The sequence below is a fragment of the Salmo salar genome, chromosome ssa19 (genome assembly GCF_905237065.1).
Source record: "Salmo salar chromosome ssa19, Ssal_v3.1, whole genome shotgun sequence".
Classification (NCBI taxonomy): domain Eukaryota; kingdom Metazoa; phylum Chordata; class Actinopteri; order Salmoniformes; family Salmonidae; genus Salmo; species Salmo salar.
Window position 1 is genome coordinate 27986500 of NC_059460.1, and position 23075 is coordinate 28009574.

A 23075-nucleotide genomic window follows, 5' to 3' on the forward strand; every position below is an offset into this window, starting at 1 on the left:
TTGCTTCCTCTAGCCCCAGGCAGTGGGATTATAAAGTGTAATGATAGAATGGATGGGCCAGAGGAGGGGGGAGGTCTCTCACTGTCTGCCTGACAGGGAATGCTCCTCTGTGTGCAGGCTGTCCAGACTCTGTGGCCTGGCTCAGTTTTCCTCCAGGCGATGGGAAGAGTAGGTAAAATGTCCTCTAGACGCTGATTTTGGCAATCCCTGAAACAGTTAAGGATTAGGATTAGGGGAGGGAATACTGATCCTAGATCTGCACCTAGGGAAAATTTCACCCCATAGCCTGGGAGGGAGGAAGCTATAATTTACAGCAAATACAGGCTGTCTCAGCCTAAGCATCAACAAGCGGTAATGAAGATTTAGCTGCCCTATTCCAATACATCAAACAAAAGGAGTTTTGCAGAAGTGTAACATCAATTATGCACACAAAGGTCAATTAGGCCATAATCGACTAAATAATGCACTGGCCCAGTCAATATCTCACCAGATGGAAAATACAATGGATAATAGGCTACTGGTCTGGTACACACCTACACTCTTAGAAAAAAGGGTTAGAAAAGGGTTCTTTAGCTGTCCCTATATGAGAACCCTTTTTGGTTCCATGTAGAACCCTCTGTGGAAAGGGTTCTACATGGAACTCAAAAGGGTGCTACCTAGAACCAAAAGGGTTCTACTTGGAACCCAAAAGGGTTCTCCTATGGGGACAGCCGAAGAACCCTTTTGGGTTTTAGATAGCACCTTTTCTTCTAAGAAGACTCCTTTATAACAATGATCTATAATGTAAATCTGAAAACCAGACCAGGAAATTATTTCTTATTCATTCACCCTTGCAAGTTGGATGAGAATCAATGGAAATGTGACATGGAGACCTTGTGCAACGAGTTAAAAACCAATGAGGGGATGAGGTAATCTAAATTCAGAATAGTGCTTTATTGCCAGAGCCTGTTTTCCTATAGGACAGTGGAGTCCAAATCTGCCGGGAGGAAGAAAATAGGTAGATTTTCATTACTCACACTGTTCCAACAGCACAGTGATAATAATAATTACTGTCTGGAACAGAATATCACATAGGACCCTGACAGTGAGGTTAGTTCCCTATTCTTTTCCTACTCACTCAGCCAATATAAAAGCTATAGTTCCGTGCCAGTGTATTTCCTGCCATCAAGATAACAATCATGCAGCTTTCATTTCACCGTCTCATTAATTCAGAATCCTCACTACCACACGGCGAGATCTCTAGCTTTGAGCAAATTACTTCCAATATCTCTTCCCTGAAATCTACGCAATCACCCCAAAATACAATACAAATACAGACATTGGACATGGAAATTCAGCAATATCATAAAATGAATGGATATGATGAAAACGCAAGGACCTCTATCTGAGCTCTGACGGTATAATAGTCAGGTGAGCTAATTGTGGGCCTGCTATTGTACCACAGCTTCCGCAGTGAATTAGCAAAAGAAAACACAGTCTGACAAGACTTAAGAGGGCATGTCAGCAGGCAGACAGGTATTAAAATGACTGAGGCACTTCTGGTTTTGATAACCTCATCAGAATAATGCATGAGGGTGACTGGGAGTCTGGCTGTCCGTGCGTCTGGCCGAAACGGCATGGCCCAAACGCCATGGCCTGGAGATAGCAAGCTAGCAGCATAAAATATTAAATTCCACAACTTGAGCATGGCTTAAGGAGAGGGTTAGAGGGATCCTCTCCGGCTGCACTAGCTGTGTGTGCTCAGGCCAGTATGCGTTAATTGGCAGCAGAAACACTTATTGACTCCTCAACACTGATTACTCAGCCCTCCAGCTGCCTGGGCTCTTCTTAAAGTAGTGCACTCTATAAGGGAATAGGGTGCCATTTGGGATTACCTATGTTACGCTCTGAGACCTGGAGGCTAAAACCACCAAGCAATCACTCTAGTCTAAATACATGACTTTTTTTTCTTAATACTACAAGTATCAGCAGTGAAGATTTTAGACATGCTCAATACTAACTGTGTCTAAAAGAACAACCAGTCCTTAAAGTTAATCTACATTTAAAAATACATACTTTTTTTGCCAGAGAATAACAAATGAGTTCCATGCAGTGGTGGGGATTGGGATATCACAGCAGGAATTCAGCTCAAAGTAGCCATCTGAACCAGATCCCACTGTGCTGTTGCAGATTTAGGTTGCATCCCAAATGGCGTCCTATCCCCTATACAGTGCCTTGCAAAAGTATTCATCCGCTTTGGCGTTTTTCCTATTTTGTTGCATTACAACCTGTAATTTAAATGGATGTGTATTTGGATTTCATGTAATGGACATACACAAAATAGTCCAAATTGGTGAAGTGAAATTAAGAAAACAAAACTTGTTTAAAAAAATTCTAAAAAAGAAAAAAATGGAAAAGTGGTGCGTGCATATGTGGTGCATGCATATTATTCTCTGGCAAAAAAGAATGTATATTTAAATGTACTAGCGTAGTCAAAATGGCATTGAATGAGGGCAGTGGCTAGCACACTCATGGAGTCCTTATCAAGCAGCTTGGATTTTCTAGCCAAAAACTTAGTCCTAGCATTAACCTTCCCTAGGACTTTAGTGGCCATGCTCACACCTCCCAAGCTTACATCAAGGATGCAACCCAGGTAGCTAACAGAGGTTTTAGTAGTCAGCACCTCACCCCCTAGCTCTACTCTGAATTCAGAGGACCTACACAATTTAGGTTTGGACCCAAAAAGAATTGCCTCAGTTTTACCTAAGTGCAGAGATTATCTCCAAGCCATTTGCTAATGTAAGTAAGCTCTGTGCTAAGTATGCTCTCCAACATATTTTAACTTTTATTAGACACCAGAAGTGTAGAGTCCTCTGCATAAAGGAAAAGATGGCAAGAACAAGTATCTTTCATATCATTTATATATAGTAAAAACAGTAGAGGCCCAAGCACGCTCCTCTGTGGAATGCCACAACTCATTGGTTTTGCTTGAGACAGTGAACCACTAACCTCTACTACTTACTCCCTAATAGGACTTTACCCAGCTTAGAGGGGTACTGCTTAACCCCAGTGCCTCCAGTTTGGAGATGAGGAGACAGTGGTTAATTGTATCAAAGACCTTCTGTAGGTCAAGCAGTACCATTCCACACAGATTTCCCTCATCAATCTCTTTCCTGATGAAATCAGTCAAGTAAAGTAGACATGAATCAGTGGAGTAGTTTTTTTTTAAACCCGACTGAAAATCATACATTAGACTTTGTTTGTTGACATATTCTTGACTTTGATCTTTGATGTCATACTGGGGATAGACACAGGCCTGTTATTCCCAGGGTCAGACTTTATCCCCTTCTTATACAGAGGTATAACTTTAGCTTGTTTCATGTCCCTGGGAAAGATGCCTTGTTCAAGAGAGCAATATGTGTAATACAAGGGGCAATTTGCTCAGCAGAATCTCTAAGAAACCTTGCAGGAATATTATCCAGGCCTGTGGCTTTGGAGTATTTAAACTCTGCTAGCATACCAGCTACTTTTGCTGTTTCTACCTTTGCAAAATAAAAAAAGTTTGGCTGAACTCCTAACTCGGACATAATACTTCTTGACTTGGTCGTTTCCATACAAACCAGAACTGGTGGGCAGCTTGCTAACCAGCTTGCTGGTAACAGTAGTAAAAAAATAGTTGAATTCATTGGCAACCTCTGCTTTTTCATATACAGTATCATCTCCCCCCTGATGTTCAGTCCAATACTGTTTAGCTTGTTTTTGGTAGTACTACTACAATCTAGTTCCTTAAATGATTTCCAAAGCTTTTTAGGGTCATTTTTGTTCTCAATGATTTTATCCGCAAAGTAACCCCTCTTAGCTTCATTCATTTTGATATGTGCTTCATTTCTGTGATGTTTATATAGGAGAAAATCAGGTTGCTCTTGAGAATTCTTACATGTCTTTAAGGCCTTATTTGTATAGATTCTAGAATCTCATGATTAAACCAAGGGCTAGATCTCTGCTTTACTCTGACCTGTCTAATGGGAGCCATCACATTCACCACATCAAGGAATCTACTTTTAAAGGCTTCCCAGGCACTGTCTACCCCTACACTATCCAGCACAGTCAATTTTACCCACTTGCTCCCTAAACATTGAGTCCTCTGATTCTAACAGTTTTTCCCTTTTAAAGTGATGCTAGAAAGGTTTTGTACAATTTCAGCCAGTAGTTTTGAAAGTAGCACTCACAAGTCAAAACGTGTATCCAAAAATTGTACACAATTGTGTACATTGTAATGCATTTTGTATGATATGTTACCCCCATGTTATGTTTCCTGCAATTCGTATGATATGTTACGGATTTGTAGGTGCTTAAGATCCCGTCCATCTCTTTAAGAATCTATCAGTTACAACAATCAAATTCAGTACAGCTGTGATTCTTCTCACAACACTGCCTTGTAACGTGTGTAAACAAACCTGTAGCTTCAGATGCGGTCAAATATATTGGACTTTACAATGGAGTACAATGGAGCAGAATGTTCCGTTTTTTGTTTTCAAAACAGGTTGAAGGGATATTTTTACCCTGTAGGCACCTGCAGCTTACCGCAGGTGAGATAAATTACACAGTAAATGCAAAGCATTGCCTCCAACCAAATTAATTAGTATTTTGAATAATGTAGTCCAGCCATACTTTAAAGTATGAAATCTCAATTTCAGTTTAGATTTTTTTTCTTGGTCCTGTGCAGTTGTAAATCAAATAAATACACGTGTAAACACCCCACAGCCCTTTTGACTGACAGATGCCCCAAGATGCTAATCCTGACCTTTCTCTCCAGACAGAGACAGAAACAGAGACAGAGAGACACAGAGAGACACAGAGAGACACAGAGAGAGAGAGAGACACACACAGAGAGAGAGAGAGAGAGAGAGAGAGAGAGAGAGAGAGAGACAGAGAGAGAGAGAGAGACAGAGAGAGACAGACACACACACAGAGACACACACACAGAGAGAGAGAGAGAGAGAGAGAGAGAGAGAGAGAGAGAGAGAGAGAGAGAGAGAGAGAAGAAGAGACACAGAGAGAGAGAGAGGCAGAGAGACAGAGAGAGACAGAGAGACAGAGAGAGAGACAGACAGAGACAGAGAGACAGAGAGAGAGACAACAAATGCTCACCCACCCACTGAACGTCAACCTGTCCTCTCCTCACCTATCACATTCGCCACCATTCACTAGGTATATGAGATATATGATACAAATGTGTCAAACCATGTTTTTTTTTCCATGCATGCAGATATGGAGACTGTCAAACAAGGACAGTCACCATCTTCACAACCGATAATCTGTTTCTAGGCCGTTTCCTGGTCCTTCATCTTCTCATTAACTAGTATGTTATTATTATATTACAGTATATTATTATCACTTCCAAACGAGAGGCCTCTCATACAGAAAATGTGATCTTAAACTAATAGTTTACTTCCGAGGGAGCACTGTACTACTGTTTGCCCTGTATAGTATGTCCCTTAAACCAAAGGAAGTAAAGAAGTCATCCCAGTAAAGGTTTGTGAGAAAGCTGACTCAGCATGTTACATTGTTTCAGGCAGGCAGTCTTTCAGTTTACAACAGTAGGGCTTCCTGAGGAAGTTCGGAACACACACCGCCCTGGGTGTCATCTTTCATGTTTAACACTCATCCCTGCATTCCTCTCCTCCCTTCCCTGCCCCAGATAGGCCTTTTGTCTTCCTCCCTACCTGCAGTAGGAGAGCTGAGGGGGCTGCATCCCAAATCGCACCCTATTCCCTACATAGTGCACTGGGCTCTGGTCAAAAGTAGCGCACTATATAGGTTATAGGGTGTCAATTTGGGATGCAACCCGAGGTGTCTGTTTTCACCAGCTGAGCGTTACCGAGGCTGCATCAAAGAGGGTAGATAAGTCCTTTGGAGGCCTAAGAACTCTCAATACTGTCTACAGGAGTGTTATGGGAGAGCTGCTGTAGCTACTGTAACAAGAGCACCCCATTCCCACAGTCTTCAGAGAAGTAGAGAAAATCAACAACCACGGAAGATCAACACTCACAGTGTAGCTGAGCAGCAGCTTTGAATTCCCCCTTTTAACAACACTTAAGCCCTTTCTTCCTGACCACAGAGGCTATGTTCCAAACGGACCCTATTCCCTATGTGGTGCTCATATGGCTCTGGTAGAAAATAGTGGACTATATAGGGAATAGGGTGACCCTTATGAAAAACCACATGATTTCACATGAGAAATGTCCACGTTTTGCACATTGTAACATTTTATTTCATATGTGAAATTGTGTGAAACCGTCTAGTTTTGGAACATTTCACATGATGATATTTCACATTAAGTTGTGTGGATATTTTTCACGAGATTTCACAGGTGATGCCCAGCAAACAAAAAAGTTGTCACACAGACGCAGTATTTTAAACCTAACTATTTTACATAAAGGATTACATTGTGTATGTTTATTTATACAGTAATTATTATTCAACATGTCCTCACCTTAAATGTGAACTCACAACCTCTTGGTTCACAGCATTCCGATCTCTTGCTGAGCCACCATGTCTGTGTCAATAACTGATTTCACCTGTATTACTACACTTTGGACTTCAAAGTAAAAGTCAGCACTAAGTGATCATGTCAATTATAATCACGTTTATTAATTAAAGATGTTTACACTATTTTAGCTGAACAGCATACTGCTAACAGTACCATAAAACCTGTCATACCATTTCATTACTTCCCTTAAAAAAAAAATCGAACTCTCACATGTGGAATTGCCTTTTCACATGTGAAAAACGTTACATTTTGAAAATGTAATTAGCAGTTTTACATGTGGAAAACGTTCAAATGTTGTCACGTGTAGTTTCATGGTGTCACATGTTGACATTTTATATCCACATGTTGTCAAATTTATTTCACATGAGATCATGTTTTCACATGCTCATGTGTTATCATATTAACTTCACATCAGATCACATGTGAAATTCATGTGGTTTTTCCGAAAGGGAATCTTAAAGGTAATTATTACCCACGACTCAATAATTCCAGACAAAGTCGATTTAAAAAAAATGTAATTGGATAAATAACTAGCTATAAAACGTTAAGTGCAACAAATAGATTCTTCAAATGACAAGTCCTATGAACATATCATCAATACACGCAATTAAACTAATGAATACATCATTTTTGACTACTCATTATTTTCACAGACTTGAAAATAAAGCTCCTGAGGGTGTCTAGCTGTTTTTGAAAATACTCTGAGTTTCTCGTCATTGCTCTACGTTGTATTAACTTTAATTGGCCTGAATTGGAAGGAACCTCATGCAAAGAGTCAAATCTGGACCTGTGCCCATACTCATACCATTTCTGTGAGGTGAAAACTTTGCTGGAGAGGCCGCAGCGAAAGCTTGAACTAAACCCCAAAAGGGAGAAGCATTGAGAAGAGAAAAATACCAAAAGTTTAACTTGCTTGTGATGGTGTATGAGAGGATTGTGAGGGGAGGACAGCTCATAGTAATTGCTAGAATGGAATTAATGTGTTTGGTACCGTTCCATTCCTTCCATTCCAGTCATTACAATGACCCTGCCCTCCAATCCAAAGTGACACCAACCACTACTGGTGTGTTGTGACGCAGTGAGTCATGGTGTTGTGTGTGTGTGTGTGTGTGTGTGTGTGTGTGTGTGTGTGTGTGTGTGTGTGTGTGTGTGTGTGTGTGTGTGTGTACACGTCTTTGTGTGCACGTCTTTGTGTGCAGTGACGCAGTGCACTCTCTGCATCAGCAGATACTCACTGGGTATCTGCTGGATCCTGTGGACCACCACAAAGGCATCGGAGAGGCCCACCTTCACCGGGTGATTGACGGAGCTGATCTGGGCCACCTCCATGGGGATCTGGAAGAGAGAGAGGAGGGAGACGGACATCCATCACCAGCCACCAGACCTGTCTATCTGACTGAGCCTGCTGGGAGTAGGACCCAAACAGACCCAAACCAGACAGAGGCCCGACAGTTCCTGATGCTGATGGAGGGTTGTGGGAAATGTGTCCCAGATGGCACTATATTCCCTACACCCTACAGGCTCTTGTCAAAAGTAGTGCACTATATAGGGAGTGGGTTGCCATTTGTGAAGCATCCTACAAACAATGGGACTTAATTTACTGGCAAGAACAAAGAGCTTGTTAAAATTGACTAATCTCCCAGGAAATCCATCAAAACGGAGGCGCAAATTAATAGCTCTGCAAAACAAGTCTGGCGGGCTCAAATTTGAGAATGTTGAGATCCTAGGAGAGAGACATTTATAGTGTGGCAAAAGTAAGTGAAATAAATAAGTATGGGAAGTAAAAGCCGCAGTGAGGGTTGTCTTTACATGGAGGTGGAGAAGTGGAGTGGAAGAGTAGAGTTAAAGAGAAGTACTCCCTGATTGAAATGGAAGAGAGAATTTTTTTTTTTTTAAATACCTCTTTTGAAAGATAACTTTTATGGGGCTTGTGATTATGATAGATGTATAACAGATGTAATAATTTGATTCAATGGATTCCGTAATTGCGGCCTAACACATTTAGACATTTATCTGACAGAGAAGTCACTCTTGATTCCACTCTCTTGCATTCAGTTCATTTTTCTCCCTCTTCCCATTTTGACATTTTAATAGGCACCGTCACAGTATTTAGTAAACATAATCTCTCTCACATGCAGCGATGTTACAGTGATCCAAAACTTGCGGCACGAGTTAGACTGTTATTAACCATATTTAACATATGGAAGCAGAATGGGGAGATTAAGTAATATTTTCAGAGGGAGCGTCAATAACGACAGTCATTAAATTGTCAGTCACGGTAGCGACACATCGTGCCCTGAGTGAAAACAGAGGTTGATGAGCACAGCGCTTTATTTATCAACTCAATCAACAAGAGAATTGAATAAGTGCTCTGTCACCAAGAGGAAGTGAGGGTGAGGAAGGAGAGAGAGATAGAGAGAAACAGAGAGAGAAACAGAGAGCAAGAAAGGGGAACAGAAAGAGACGGAGAGAGAGAGAAGAGAGAGAGAGCAGGGTCGGTGTGAAGAATTCCCTGCTTCTCACGAGATAGGTGTGACGCCATGTCACTCCTACACCCCTATGGGAGATACACGTAGAGATGAGCACTGAGAGTGAGAAAGAGAGGGAGAGAGGGAGAGGAGCAGCAAATAGAGAAAGTGAGTGGGAGATAAAGCCTAGAGAGGAACAGAGAGAGAGAGACTGACCTCTTTGTAGGCGAAGACAATCCTGCCATCGCTGTGCAGTGTGGCCTGGAAGGTGAAGCTACCCAGGTGGTAGTTGTCTTGCAGGTGGACATGATCCCACTGGACCACCAGAGCAGTGCCTGACAGAGAGAGAGAGGGACACGGTCACAGCCATACAGAACTACACAGGGCTACAGAGAACCACATAAAACTACACAGGGCCACACAGAACCACATAAAACTACTCAGGGCCACATAAAACCACATAGATAGAACCAACCAGTGCCACACAGAACCCCTTAGAACCACACAGGACCATATAGAACCAGACTAAGAACCATTCCAGACCGTATAGAACAACATAGAGATCTGTTAGATAAAAATCAGGGAGACCAAAGGCAGGGAAGGCTCCTTAAGTTTCAAACATTGCCTGAGGCACCCAGGGTAGCCAAAATGAGTTGCGACATGTGTCTTCCCTGTTACCATAGACTCTACAGGGAGATCAGTTTCACCTTTTTTGATTATAAAGAGACATGTAGTCCTAGTGTATTTCAGTTTAGCAAAACTCCCTATGATATAACAGGCTGCTTTAAAGTATTTTTGAAGAATCAGGTGGAAGCTCACATGGAACTTATGGCACTGTACTGTACTAGCTACCCCCGGAATGCAGGCCTCACGTTCATCTCTATGCTGTTTTGATTTAGTGTGGACTTCGGAGAGCCTTTGGACGTGAAAGTGATGTCTTCGTTCTCCTGTGCAACCAGACAGTCATTTGGAAGAGAGCCAGAGCAATAAAGGTTTGTTAACACAAGTAATCCATTTTTCCTTCACACACCCAGAGCCCCACTCTACATCCAAAGTAAAGTGGAGATTTTGTTTCTCTGCTGACAGCTAGGAGTACTGGAGTCTAGTGCTACAGGAAACCCCATAATAATCCACATCTGGCCACCAGAAGGCTTCTGCATGGGGTTGATGCTGCAGGATTGTCAATGGCCTGGCGAGGGCATGGGGCTGTATGCTGGATGTAGAGAGGACAGGGACATGTCTGTGATTGTTACAGTAACTCCATCCCAAATGGAAAATTATTTCCTATCTAGTGCACTACTTTTGACCAAGGCACACCCTGTCTGTTCTGAATTCTCTATCTAACTGAGAATGGCTCCTGGGGGGGGGGGCAGGCACGCTAGAGAGCGTGCTATGGAGTAGACGTGCTGTACTAGAGCTCCGCTCTATTTTGAAACAAATTGATATTTATCTTAACCTCTCACAACCTATAACTTCAAACATTGTTTGGCAATATGACAAAGGGAAAAGGCACCAAAAAGGGGGCGCTAAACAAGATCATTTGAATGAGATAGACAACGAACCAATTTTAACATCGCCGACCCACGAGGAGTTAGCTGAAGATGCTAGCTCCCAAGAGTTCCCCACAGAACCTACTCAGTGACATACTGGCTGCCATAAACTCACTAAGCAAGAAGGTGGACACAAGGTTGGCTGATATCTCAAAGAGTATTGGGAATTTGACTGAAACTGTGAAGGCAACTAAGAGAAGGGTGCATGAGGTTGAGCAGACGACAGTCGATCACAAGGCCAGGCTACAGCACATAGAGAAACAGTGTGCAACGTTCAAAAATGACAACAAAACCCTGAAAGCCCGATTGGAAATGCTCGAGTGGCATTCAAGATCGGTTCTTGTCAAGCAAGCTCCCTGGCTGAGGATACAGAACGGCTGTGTCAACTGGCTAAATGGCCAAATACAGGCCAGGAATGTGTTTGAATTTCCTGCCTATGTCTTTTCGATCAGAAGATCAGAAATGTTTAGCCTATCATGTTTTAGCGCCACTCACCCCCTAACGTGAGAGTTAAGTGTTATTTAATATTAGTTTATATGCGGAGCATATATAGACGACGAGTTAGTTCAAGCTGTATGTCTAGACACCCTAAGGTTTGTGTGTTAGTCAAGCAGAGGGAGCACCCCCCTATCCACATCGACGGGACAGTAGTGGAGAAGGTGGAACGTTTTAAGTTCCTCGGCGTACACATCACGGACAAATTGAAATGGTCCACCCACACAGACAGCGTGGTGAAGAAGGCGCAACAGCGCCTCTTCAACCTCAGGAGGCTGAAGAAATTTGTCTTGTCACCAAAAACACTCACAAACTTTTACAGATGCACAATCGAGAGCATCCTGTCGGGCTGTATCACCGCCTGGTATGGCAACTGCTCCGCCCACAACCGTAAGGCTCTCCAGAGGGCAGTGAGGTCTGCACAACGCATCACCAGGGGCAAACTACCTGCACTCCAGGACACCTACACCACCTGATGTTACAGGAAGGCCAAAAAGATCATCAAGGACAACAACCGCCTGAGCCACTGCCTGTTCACCCCGCTAACATCCAGAAGGCGAGGTTAGTACAGGTGCATCAAACCTGGGACCGAGAGACTAAAAAACAGCTTCTATCTCAAGGCCATCAGACTGTTAAACAGCCATCACTAACATTGAGTGCTGCCAACATTCTGACTCAAATCTCTAGCCACTTTAACAATTAAAAATTGGATGTAATAAATGTATCACTAGTCACTTTAAACAATGCCACTTTATATAATGTCTACATACCCTACATTACTCATCTCATATGTATATACTGTATCTTGCCTACGCCTTTCGGCCATCGCTCACCCATATATTTATATGTACATATTCTTATCCATTCCATTACACTTGTGTATATAAGGTAGTTGTTGTGAAATTGTTAGATTACTTGTTAGATATTAGTGCATGGTCAGAATTAGAAGCACAATCATTTTGCTACACTCACATTAACATCTGCTAACCATGTGTATGTGACCAATAAAATGTGTTTGATCATTTGAGTTGATTTGAAAAATAACTATCTGAAAGCCAAGCCTCCAATCTGATAGGCTGCCACCTTTACAATATATTATTAAAAAGGTAAAAAATGTAACCCCTCCCATCACAAATAGTTTCAGGTTTTAACCTTTACACAGGGGTTCCTCAAAGACCCTTTTCAGAACTTAAAAGGTTCCGCCGGTGTGGCAACCCAAAAGGTTCTTGCCGGCACCTTGATGAATAGTTATTAAAGTGAGAGAGACAGACTTTCCCTCCTCCAAGTTGTTGTGCGTCCCAAATGGCACCCTATTCCCTGTGTAGTGAACATAAAAAAGCAGGTCAAAAGCAGCACACTATATAGGGAATAGGGTGCCATTTAATTGGGATGAATGGCAGTAGAGGCATAATCCTGATTTTACTTATGCAGGAAAATAAAAGTTGGGCATGTGATATGTTCGATATTGTGTAATAGAATTAGTCAATTTAAATTGTCATATAATTATAAATACAGTTTTTACAGGTTTTCAACCAATTTTCTGTATAATCTAAAATATATGTAAACAGATCATGAATGTAAAAATTATTGAAAGCTGTGAATGCTATTATATGATACAAAATCAGTACTTGCATTTTCAGCCTGTGGATTGACTGCATTGTTTAAATGGAATGTTGGCAGTTCATTTGAAACTGTCTGGCTAGCTAGCTAGCTAGCTAACAAATACAGTGCAGATAAATTCTTCAAATTCATTGTTTTATACAATATCTTACCACAGTACTGGCAAATCATTGACCAACTAACCCTCTGACCAAAATGGCTGACCTTTATCCCATCATAAAATTTTAGTATTGTAATTCTTCATTCTATGGATTATTCACAGATGTGTGAGTGCCCTGTTACCGTGGTAACATCCCACCCCTAAATAGGCAGCTGAACATTTTTGTTTCACCTAAGAGATTCATATTTGAGGTTACATTGTGCCTGATTGAGCATGGAACACTCCAAAAACCTTTTGTCAATTACTTTCATTGTGATCCCAAAATATATTTGTCTGCTCCTAAATTGTTCAACAAAAAAATGAATGTTACTCACGGGTTCTTTGAGAAGGGTGATGGTTCTACTGTATGTGGAGCCATCACTGGAGCTCTTCAATGGTTCTTTACAGTTCACAAAAGGGTTCTTTGCTCTTTTAGTGATAATTAAAATGTAGAATATTTGTGACACTTTGTGTCATTCCAATGTATCTAAAGTGTTCTGTTAACCAGTTGGCATCCCTGACCTCAGCCTCACTGCCTCATGTACATCCAATTAAAACTTGATTCAACTATGTTAAATTTAGCCCTTGGCGACTCACTGCTTAGCGACTCACTGCTTAGTTGCATCTGAAATGACACCCTATTCCCTATTCAGTGTTTGTGTCCCTCTAAAAAAAATGCTGGGTTAAAAACAACCCAAAGCTGGGTATATAGAGGACAGAACACATATTGGGTTATTTCGACCCAGCCAATTGGGTTGTTTTCTTTGAAGACTGGAGGCGTGGCTTAGTAGGGGGATAGTTATTTAAATGTAAATGTCATTATATTTCATCTGTTCTGTCTGGCTGTTTCTACACTTGACATTTACATGTGACTTCTGCTTTCAGAATACAAAGATCGCATAGAAAAGACAGTTGTAGACACACAAAAGTTGCATAGTGGTCAGATTGTGTTCAGATCTGGCTGACCACTTCAGGAGGTGGTCAGTGACGCATTGTGTGTGGAAGTAATCAGGCTATCATAAGCGCATACAGTGGGCGTCGTCATCAGCACTCTGCCCACAAGTCTCCAAAAAAATTTGTGTTTTGGGAGCGAGAGGGAACTTTTTACATTAAACGTTGGAGGAAATACATTCCTAGCGTGTGAGGAACATGTATGTTAGCTTCATAAATGCTAGCCAGCTAGCTAACTTAAACTAAATTATGCTAACCTGCTTTGCTAGCTAGCTTGCTTGCTGGCTAGTTACAGAGGTTAGCTGGGTAGTTAACGACAGCCATCAAGTTGTTGTTGTGTTGTCAGATTTACCCGTTGGCAGAATGCATACTGGCATTTGAATATAGTGCGGGAAAAGTGAATCCGGCCACAATGTGAACACATTTAAGGGAAAGAGGGATACCTAGTCAGTTATACATCTGAATGCATTCAACTGAAATGTGTCTTCTGCATTTAACCCAACCCCTCTGAATCAGAGAGGTGTGGGGGGCTGCCTTAATCAACAGCCAATTCATCAGTGCCCAGGGAACAGTGGTTTAACTGCCTTGCTCAGGGAGAGAACGACAGATTTTTGTCAGCTCGGGATTTTGATCCAGCAATCTTTTGGTTACTGGCCCAAAGCTCTTACCTGCCAGGCTACCTGCCGCCATGTACAGTTGAAGTCGGAAGTTTACATACACCTTAGCCAAATAAACTGAGTTGAAATGTTTCACAATTCCTGACATTTAATCCCAGTAAAAATTCCCTGTCTTAGGTCAGTTAGGATCACCACTTTATTTGAAGAATGTGAAATGTCAGAATAATAGTAAAGATAATGATTTATTTAAGCTTTTATTTCTTACATCACATTCCCAGTAGGTCAGAAGTTTACATACACTCAATTAGTATTTGGTAGCATTGCCTTTAAATTATTTTACTTGGGTCAAACATTTCGGGTAGCCTTCCACAACCTTCCCATAATAAGTTGAGTGAATTTTGGCCCATTCCTCCTGACAGAACTGGTGTAAATGAGTCAGGTTTGTAGGATTCCTTGCTCGCACTTGCTTTTTCAGTGCTGCCCACACATTTTCTATAGGATTGAGGAAAGGGCTTTGTGATGGCCACTCCAATACATGGACTTTGTTGTCCTTAAGCCACAACTTTGGAAGTATGCTTGGGGTCATTGTCCATTTGGAAGACCCATTTGCGACCAAGCTTTAACTTCCTGATTGATGTCTTAAGATTTTGCTTCAATATATCCACATAATTTTCCCACCTGATGATGCCATCTATTTTGTGAAGTGCATTTTGAAGTGCATTTTCCTGCAGCAAAGCACCCCCACAACATGATGCTGCCACCCCCGTGCTTCTAGGTTGGGATGGTGTTCTTCGGCTTGCAAGCCTCCCCCTTTTCCTCCAAACGTAACGATGGTCATTATGGCCAAATTGTTATATTTTTGTTTCATCAGACCAGTGGACATTTCTCCAAAAAGTACGATCTTTGTCCCCATGTGCAGTTGCAAACCGTAGTCTGGCTTTTTGTGGTTTTTGAGCAGTGGCTTCTTCCTTGCTGAGTGGCCTTTCAGGTTATGTACATATTGGACTCGTTTTACTGTGGATATAGATACTTTTGAACCTGTTTCCTCCAGCATCTTCACAAGGTCCTTTGCTGTTGTTCTGGGATTGATTTTCACTTTTCGCACCAAAGTACATTCATCTCTAGGAGACAGAACGAGTCTCCTTTCTGAGCGGTATGACAGTTGCGTGGTCCCATGGTGTTTATACTTTCGTACTTTTGTTTGTACAGATGAACGTGGTACCTTCAGGCATTTGGAAATTGCTCCCAAGGATGAACCAGACTTGTGGAGGTCTACAATTGTTTTTCTGAGGTCTTGGCTGATTTCTTTTGATTTTCCCATGATTTCAAACAAAGAGGCACTGAGTTTGAATGTAGGCCTTGAAATACATCCATAGGTACACCTCCAATTGACTCAAATTATGTCAATTAGCCTATCAGAAGCTTCTAAAGCCATGACATCATTTTCTGGAATTTTCCAAGCTGTTTAAAGGCACAGTCAACTTCTGTATGTAAACTTCTGACCCACTGGAATTGTGATATACAGTGCCTTGCGAAAGTATTCGGCCCCCTTGAACTTTTCGACCTTTTGCCACATTTCAGGCTTCAAACATAAAGATATAAAACTGTAATTTTTTGTGAAGAATCAACAACAAGTGGGACACAATTATGAAGTGGAACGAAATTTATTGGATATTTCAAACTTTTTTAACAAATAAAAAACTGAAGAATTCGCTGTGCAAAATTATTCAGCCCCTTTACTTTCAGTGCAGCAAACTCTCTCCAGAAGTTCAGTGAGGATCTCTGAATGATCCAATGTTGACCTAAATGACTAATGTTGATAAATAGAATCCACCTGTGTGTAATCAAGTCTCCGTATAAATGCACCTGCTCTGTGATAGTCTCAGAGGTCCGTTTAAAGCGCAGAGAGCATCATGAAGAACAAGGAACACACCAGGGCAGGTCCGAGATACTGTTGTGGAGAAGTTTAAAGCCGGATTTGGATACAAAAAGATTTCCCAAGCTTTAAACATCCCAAGGAGCACTGTGCAAGCGATAATATTGAAATGGAAGGAGTATCAGACCACTGCAAATCTACGAAGACCCGGCCGTCCCTCTAAACTTTCAGCTCATACAAGGAGAAGACTGATCAGAGATGCAGCCAAGAGGCCCATGATCACTCTGGATGAACTGCAGAGATCTACAGCTGAGGTGGGAGACTCTGTCCATAGGACAACAATCAGTCGTATACTGCACAAATCTGGCCTTTATGGAAGAGTGGCAAGAAGAAAGCCATTTCTTAAAGATATCCATAAAAAGTGTCGTTTAAAGTTTGCCACTAGCCACCTGGGAAACACACCAAACATGTGGAAGAAGGTGCTCTGGTCAGATGAAACCAAAATCGAACTTTTTGGCAACAATGCAAAACGTTATGTTTGGCGTAAAAGCATACCCCAAGCGACTTACAGCTGTAATCGCAGCAAAAGGTGGCGCTACAAAGTATTAACTTAAGGGGGCTGAATAATTTTGTACGCCCAATTTTTCAGTTTTTTATTTGTTCAAAAAGTTTGAAATATCCAATAAATTTCGTTCCACTTCATGATTGTGTCCCACTTGTTGATTCTTCACAAAAAATTACAGTTTTATATCTTTATGTTTGAAGCCTGAAATGTGGCAAAAGGTCGAAAAGTTCAAGGGGGCCGAATACTTTCGCAAGGCACTGTAATTCACTGTAAGTGAAATAATCTGTCTATAAACAATTGTTGGAAAAATGACTTGTGTCATGCACAAAGTAGATGTCCTTACCGACTTGCCAAAACTATAGTTTGTTAACAAGAAATTTGTGGAGTGGTTGAAAAACAAGTTTTAATGACTCCAACCTAAGTGTATGTAAACTTCCGACTTCAACTGTAGATACATGAGGTGTTCGGAATTCCATGATTTGTATCTCCATGATACAAAATCTGCATAAACTGTCAAGTCTAGACACGGCCTTGTATTGTTTTCACATATTAAGGTTACGCACTGAAGTATCTGAAACCCACACCCCCCATAGGCCATGCCTCCTGAAAATAACCTATGTATTACATAAAAAAGACCCAGCTCCTGGGTCAACCCAGCATGAAAGTGAATAAAAACCCAACTGATGGTTAAATTAAGCCATGTTTGGGTAACCTGGTTATTTTCAGGAGGCATTGCCTATTGAGGGCATGGCTTTAAGATAGTTATTTTTGGCCACCTGTGAGAGTAAATGTCATTGTTGTTCATCATGTTAAGTTTGCACACTGCAAATTCCAATGTCCTTCTATATTTTTGCACATTACATATTTCAATATACATTTCATAACATTATTTAAGCATTATAACAAAGTGGTGACTCTTGCAACATTAGAATATGGCTTTTGAGGAACTCGTACTCTTGTGTAAGCATCATAAAAGCTACAAAAGTGTCAGTACTCAACCTTAACATGCGATAATAATACAACAGAACATGAACCGGAATGACATTTGCGCTTACAGGTGGCTAAAAATAACTAGCCATGCCCCTACTAAGCCACACTTCCAGTCTTCTAATCTTACCTGGTGGGTCATTGCTCAATAACCCAGAATCAATAACCTAACAACCCAACTGAGTGACCTAACTGGCTGGGTTAAAATGACCCAACATGTGTTCTGTCCAATATTTATCCATATTGGGTTGTTTTTAACGCGGCATTTGTTTGAGTGTATTCCCTAAATAGTGCACTACTTTTGACCAAGTGTCAAAGGGCTCTTGATTTGAATATGTTTTTGTGGTTGCTACAATATGAATAAAGACAGAGAAAAGACATTGAATTCCATGTACCGTTGTCGAAGTAGATGACGGTTGAGTTCCTGGAGACACTAGGGTCAAAGTTGGCCATGAGGGGGGCGATGTACTGGGTGGCCGTCAGCATTCTGTGGACCACATCCCCTGTGTAGATGAACCCTGAGTGAGGGGAAACATACAGCAGATATTACTCATTAAATACAATAGTCGCCACAACACAACAATCCACATGTCAATGTCATGTCATGTTCCCAGCCTAAGCTTCCTTCTCTGCCTGACACTCAAACCATACACATACACACACGCACATACAGTACAAACACTAGAAATTACTCTCACAGTTAGAGCGTTTGCCCAGTAACCAAAAGGTCACCAGTTTCGAATTGAGCAAGGCATATAACCCTAATTGCTCCAGGGTTGCCGTTGATAATGGCAGACTCTGGACGTGGTCCCACTCTCCACAGGTGTCTCAGGGAGAATCGGGATATGCCAAAAACACATTTCCCAATTCACACGTGAAATAGGACAAATATAAGCACACTTTTTGAGGTCCCATGCAAAATCTTTTCAACCTCCTGAGGAAGAAGAGGCACTGTTGCACATTCTTCACGACTGTGTCCGTGTGTGGCCCATTTTAATAAGTTGTATTTTTCAGTGATCCAATACGTAATATATTACACTTATCTTAATTTGGTTGGTTGTCCAGAGGTTAGAAAAAATATCTAGATCCTCTATGAGGCTGTGGAGGGATCCAAGTTGTGGATTTAAAAGAAAACATGAATCATCAGTGTACAGTATCGGCATATCACTTGTTGGCTTCTTTTCCTTCACTCCTTAGTCCAACTCCCAAACAGTATCAATTTTTTTTCATTTTCTTTCCTTCTATTGTGTTATTGACTGTACTTTTGTTCATTCCATGTGTAACTCTGTGTTGTTGTTTGTGTCGCACTGCTATGCTTTATCTTGTCCAGGTTGCAGTTGTAAATGAGAACTTGTTCTCAACTGGCCTACCTGGTTAAATTAAGGTGAAATAAAAAAAAAAAATAAACAATTGGGTTGAGGTCAGGTGATTGTGGAGTCCAGGTCATCTGATGCAGCACTCCATCACTCTTCTTCTTGGTCAAATAGCCCTTACACAGCCTGGAGGTGTGTTGGGTCATTGTCCTGTTGAAAAACAAATGATAGTCCCACTAAGCGCAAACTAGATAGGATGGTGTATCGCTGCAGAATGCTGTGGTAGCCATGCTGGTTAATTGTGCATTGAATTCTAAATAAATCACAGACAGTTTCACCAGCAAAACACCCCCACACCATCACACATCCTCCTCCATGCTTCACGGTTGGAACCACACATGCGTAGATCATCCGTTCACCTACTCTGTGTCTCACAAAGACACAGCGGTTGGAACCAAAAATCTCAAATTTAGACTCATCAGACAAAAGCACAGACTTCCACCGGTCTAATGCCCATTGCTCATGTTTCTTGGCCCAAGTAAGTCTCTTCTTATTATTGGTGTCCTTTAGTAGTGGTTCTTTTGCAGTAATTCGACCATGAAGGCCTGATTCACGCAGTCTCCTCTGAACAGTTGATGTTAAGATGTGTCTGTTACTTGAACTCAGTGAAGCATTTATTTGGGCTGCAATTTCTGAGGCTAGTAATTCTAATGAAATTATCCTCTGCAGCAGAGGTGACTCTGGGTCTTCCTTCCTGCAGCGGTCCTCATGAGAGCCAGTTTCATCATAGTGCTTGATGGTTTTTGCAACTGCACTTGAAGACACTTTCATAGTTCTTGACATTTTCCGTTTTGACTGACCTTCATGTCTTAAAGAAATGATGAACTGTCGTTTCTCTTTGCTTTTTGAGCTGTTCTTGTCATATTATGAACTTCGTCTTTTACCAAATAGGGCTATCTTCTGTATAGCATCCTTACCTTGTCACAACACAACTGATTGGCTCAGATGCATTAAGAAGGATAGAAATTCCACAAATTAACTTAACAAGGCACACCTGTTAATTGAAATGCACTCCAGGTGACTACCTCATGAAGCTGGTTGTCAAGTGTGCAAAGCTGTCATCAAGGTAAAGAGTGGCTACTTTGAAGGATCTCAAATATTTTAACCAGGGTTCCTGAGTGGGGCAGCGGTCTAAGGCACTGCATCTCAGTGCAAGAGGTGTCACTATGTCCCTGGTTCAAGTCCAGGTTGTATTACATCTGGCTGTGATTGGGAGTCCCATAGGGTGGTGCACAATTGGCCCAGTGTTTGGCTGGGGTAGGCCGTCATTGTAAATAAGAATTTGTTCATAACTGACTTGCTTAGGTAAATAAAGGTTACAAATTTGTTTAACACTTATTTAGTTACTACATGATTCCATATGTGTTATTTCATAGTGTTGATGTCTTCACTATTATTCTAAAAGGTAGCATTTCTATGTTGAAGATTAAAAAATAATTTGGTGCATTTTTCCCCATACACCATCCAGTTGGCTTAATGCTTATAATATATTACACTTGATCTTTCTTGTATAACTTCCTCCATAATGTTTTTGTTTTTCCTCTAACTTATTATGAGCCTCTATGGTACAGTTTGTATTGCTTTTGTTTTAGAGATGAGTAATGAATTGCATGGCATCTAAAGCCACATTTAAAAGTGTCCCATATAATAAGGGGATTTGCTGTACCTACGTTAAGTCAGTTATAAATTCCTCTGTCCTAGTTAAAAACAAGTTATCATCCAATAGGCTTTGATTACATTTCCAATATCCTCACCCAGGTGGAAATTCAGTAAGAGTAATATATATGCCAATTATGCAATTTATGTGTCCTTACAAACAGCATTAAGGATAAATATATACAGTATGTCTGCTGAGCACACCATACTCAATCAACACAAAGTAGACCTGCATAATTTACTGCTTATCAGCCAGTTGCCAATTTTATTAATGTACCCCTGTGAAACAAAAAGTACTGGCTATTCGTCTTAAGGAAATATTCTTTACATAGAGGGGTACATTAACATTGATGATTCCAGAAACAAAATCTTTATTTATTCTGTGACAGAGAAGTATAGCAAAGTCAGTAGCTGTGAAAATGCATTAAATAAATCAAAATGGCTACATGTCCTCATCTTCCCTTTCCTTCTTGCTTTGGGGGTGGGGGGAGGGGGGATGGGGGGTGACAGAGATTTGAGACTGAAACTTTGACAGTAAAAACCACAGAGAAAAATTGCTAAAAATAGCAAAAAAGCATTCTTCAAAGGTCACATGTAGCTACAGTCAATTCACCGCCATTTTGTGTCATCATGTGTCTTCAACAACGGCTGTAAAAAAAAAAATACCACATCACGAGAAAGGCCAAGAGCACAGTCCCTCCCAGTGAGGAATCAATCCTGTTCTTAAGGACCTCACAGTCAAGTGTAGCCCCCACTCAGCACAGTGGGTGTGTGTATAGCTGTGTGCCCCCACCAGTGCAGTCAGCAGAACTCAGAACTGTAAAGATACGGGAGAACAGGAGGATAGAAGGAGGAGAGCAGCAGGAGGGGGAGTTGAGTCTACCTGGCCATGGAGGAGGGATGATAGGAGGCGGATGAGGTGAGGAGGAGTTGAGTCTATCTAACAATGGAGGAGGGGAGGATGAGAGGTATTGAAGGAGGAGAAGAAGGGGAGGAGGAGGAGGGGAAGTTGAGTCTACCTGGCCAGTGTTTGTCTCCAGTCTCCAGTTGGCATACCTGTGGGCCTACTAGGTAAACATGGGTGGGTGGGGGGAGAGAGAGAGAGAGAGAGAGAGAGAGAGAGAGAGAGAGAGAGAGAGAGAGAGAGAGAGAGAGAGAGAGAGAGAGAGAGAGAGAGAATATAGTGGCCTACCTAGCCTTATCCTTTCATCTAACTGCTCTTGAATGATTGCTTTCTCTCTCTTTCTCTCTATCACTCTCTCACAACACACTGGGGGAGTTTGACACAAATGATTTAACTCCGACTCAATCATTGCATTCCATCAGATCTAGTGTTTACCCAACAGTGGCCCAAATATGTACCTTATCTAACTTTCCTTTTCTACGCCACACCTTGCTTCCCCCATCTTTCTCTCTTTTCTTTTTTTTCTTTCTTTCTATCTTGAAACAGCACAGAGGGGCCCAGACTAAGAAGTACAGTGCAGGCCTGCATCATAACCACACAAAGACCATCAGGGACACACACAAACACACACACTTTCACACACACGCCTCTATGTTAAATGCAAGCTGTTAGGAGACTTTTGGCTCTGTGCCTGCTTCTCTGTGTAAATGAGAGAGACTTTTCTAACAATCTATTGCGAACACAAAAACAGCCATCCGACAGCCTGGAAGAAATCAGTCAGTCTCTCAATACGCTTAAGAACAGACACCCAGAAAGAGAGCCATTCAATAGGGAAGCGGGATACCTAGTCAGTTGTGCAACTGAATGCATTCAAATGAAATATGTATTCCTGCATTTAACCCAACCACCTCTGAATCAGAGAGGCTGCTTTGATGGACATCATTGGTACCCAGGGGCAGTTGTTGTGGGGGTTAACTGCCTTGCTCAAGGGCAGAACAGATTTTTCCACTGTGCTAGCTCTGGAATTTGAACAGCCAACCTTCTGGTTACTGTCCCAACATTCTAACCGCTAGGCTACCTGGCAGTCGAATTTGTTGTAGCCATCACTTTAAGGAGGGGGACTGGAAAGTAGATGATGAACGATTCAGCCAGGACAATTGGTAGCCGAATGAAAAGGCGAAAAAGAGGGAGTGTGAGAGACGGAGAAGGCAGAGAGAGAGGAGGAGAGAGCGGGATAGAGGGTGAGAGAGAGAAAGAACAAGAAAGAAAGAGAGAGTAAGAGAGAGATGGAGAGACACAGAGACAATGCCAAATAGAGAGGGGGTAGAGGTGAAACAATGAG

The 23075-nt window shown here is 41.6% G+C and overlaps 1 protein-coding gene across 2 annotated transcripts in view; it reads right to left on the reverse strand.

Annotated features, from left to right (window-relative positions):
• Positions 1 to 23075, reverse strand: part of LOC106578707 (plexin domain-containing protein 2) — a 161569-nt gene that overhangs the window by 36091 nt on the left and 102403 nt on the right. For both annotated transcript variants that reach the window (XM_014157836.2, XM_014157838.2), the window contains exons 5-7: positions 18196 to 18318; positions 9217 to 9335; positions 7768 to 7867 (exon numbers count right to left, since the gene is read on the reverse strand). In XM_014157836.2, coding sequence (XP_014013311.2) covers positions 7768 to 7867; positions 9217 to 9335; positions 18196 to 18318 — 342 coding nt within the window. The remainder of the gene's footprint in view (positions 1 to 7767; positions 7868 to 9216; positions 9336 to 18195; positions 18319 to 23075) is intronic.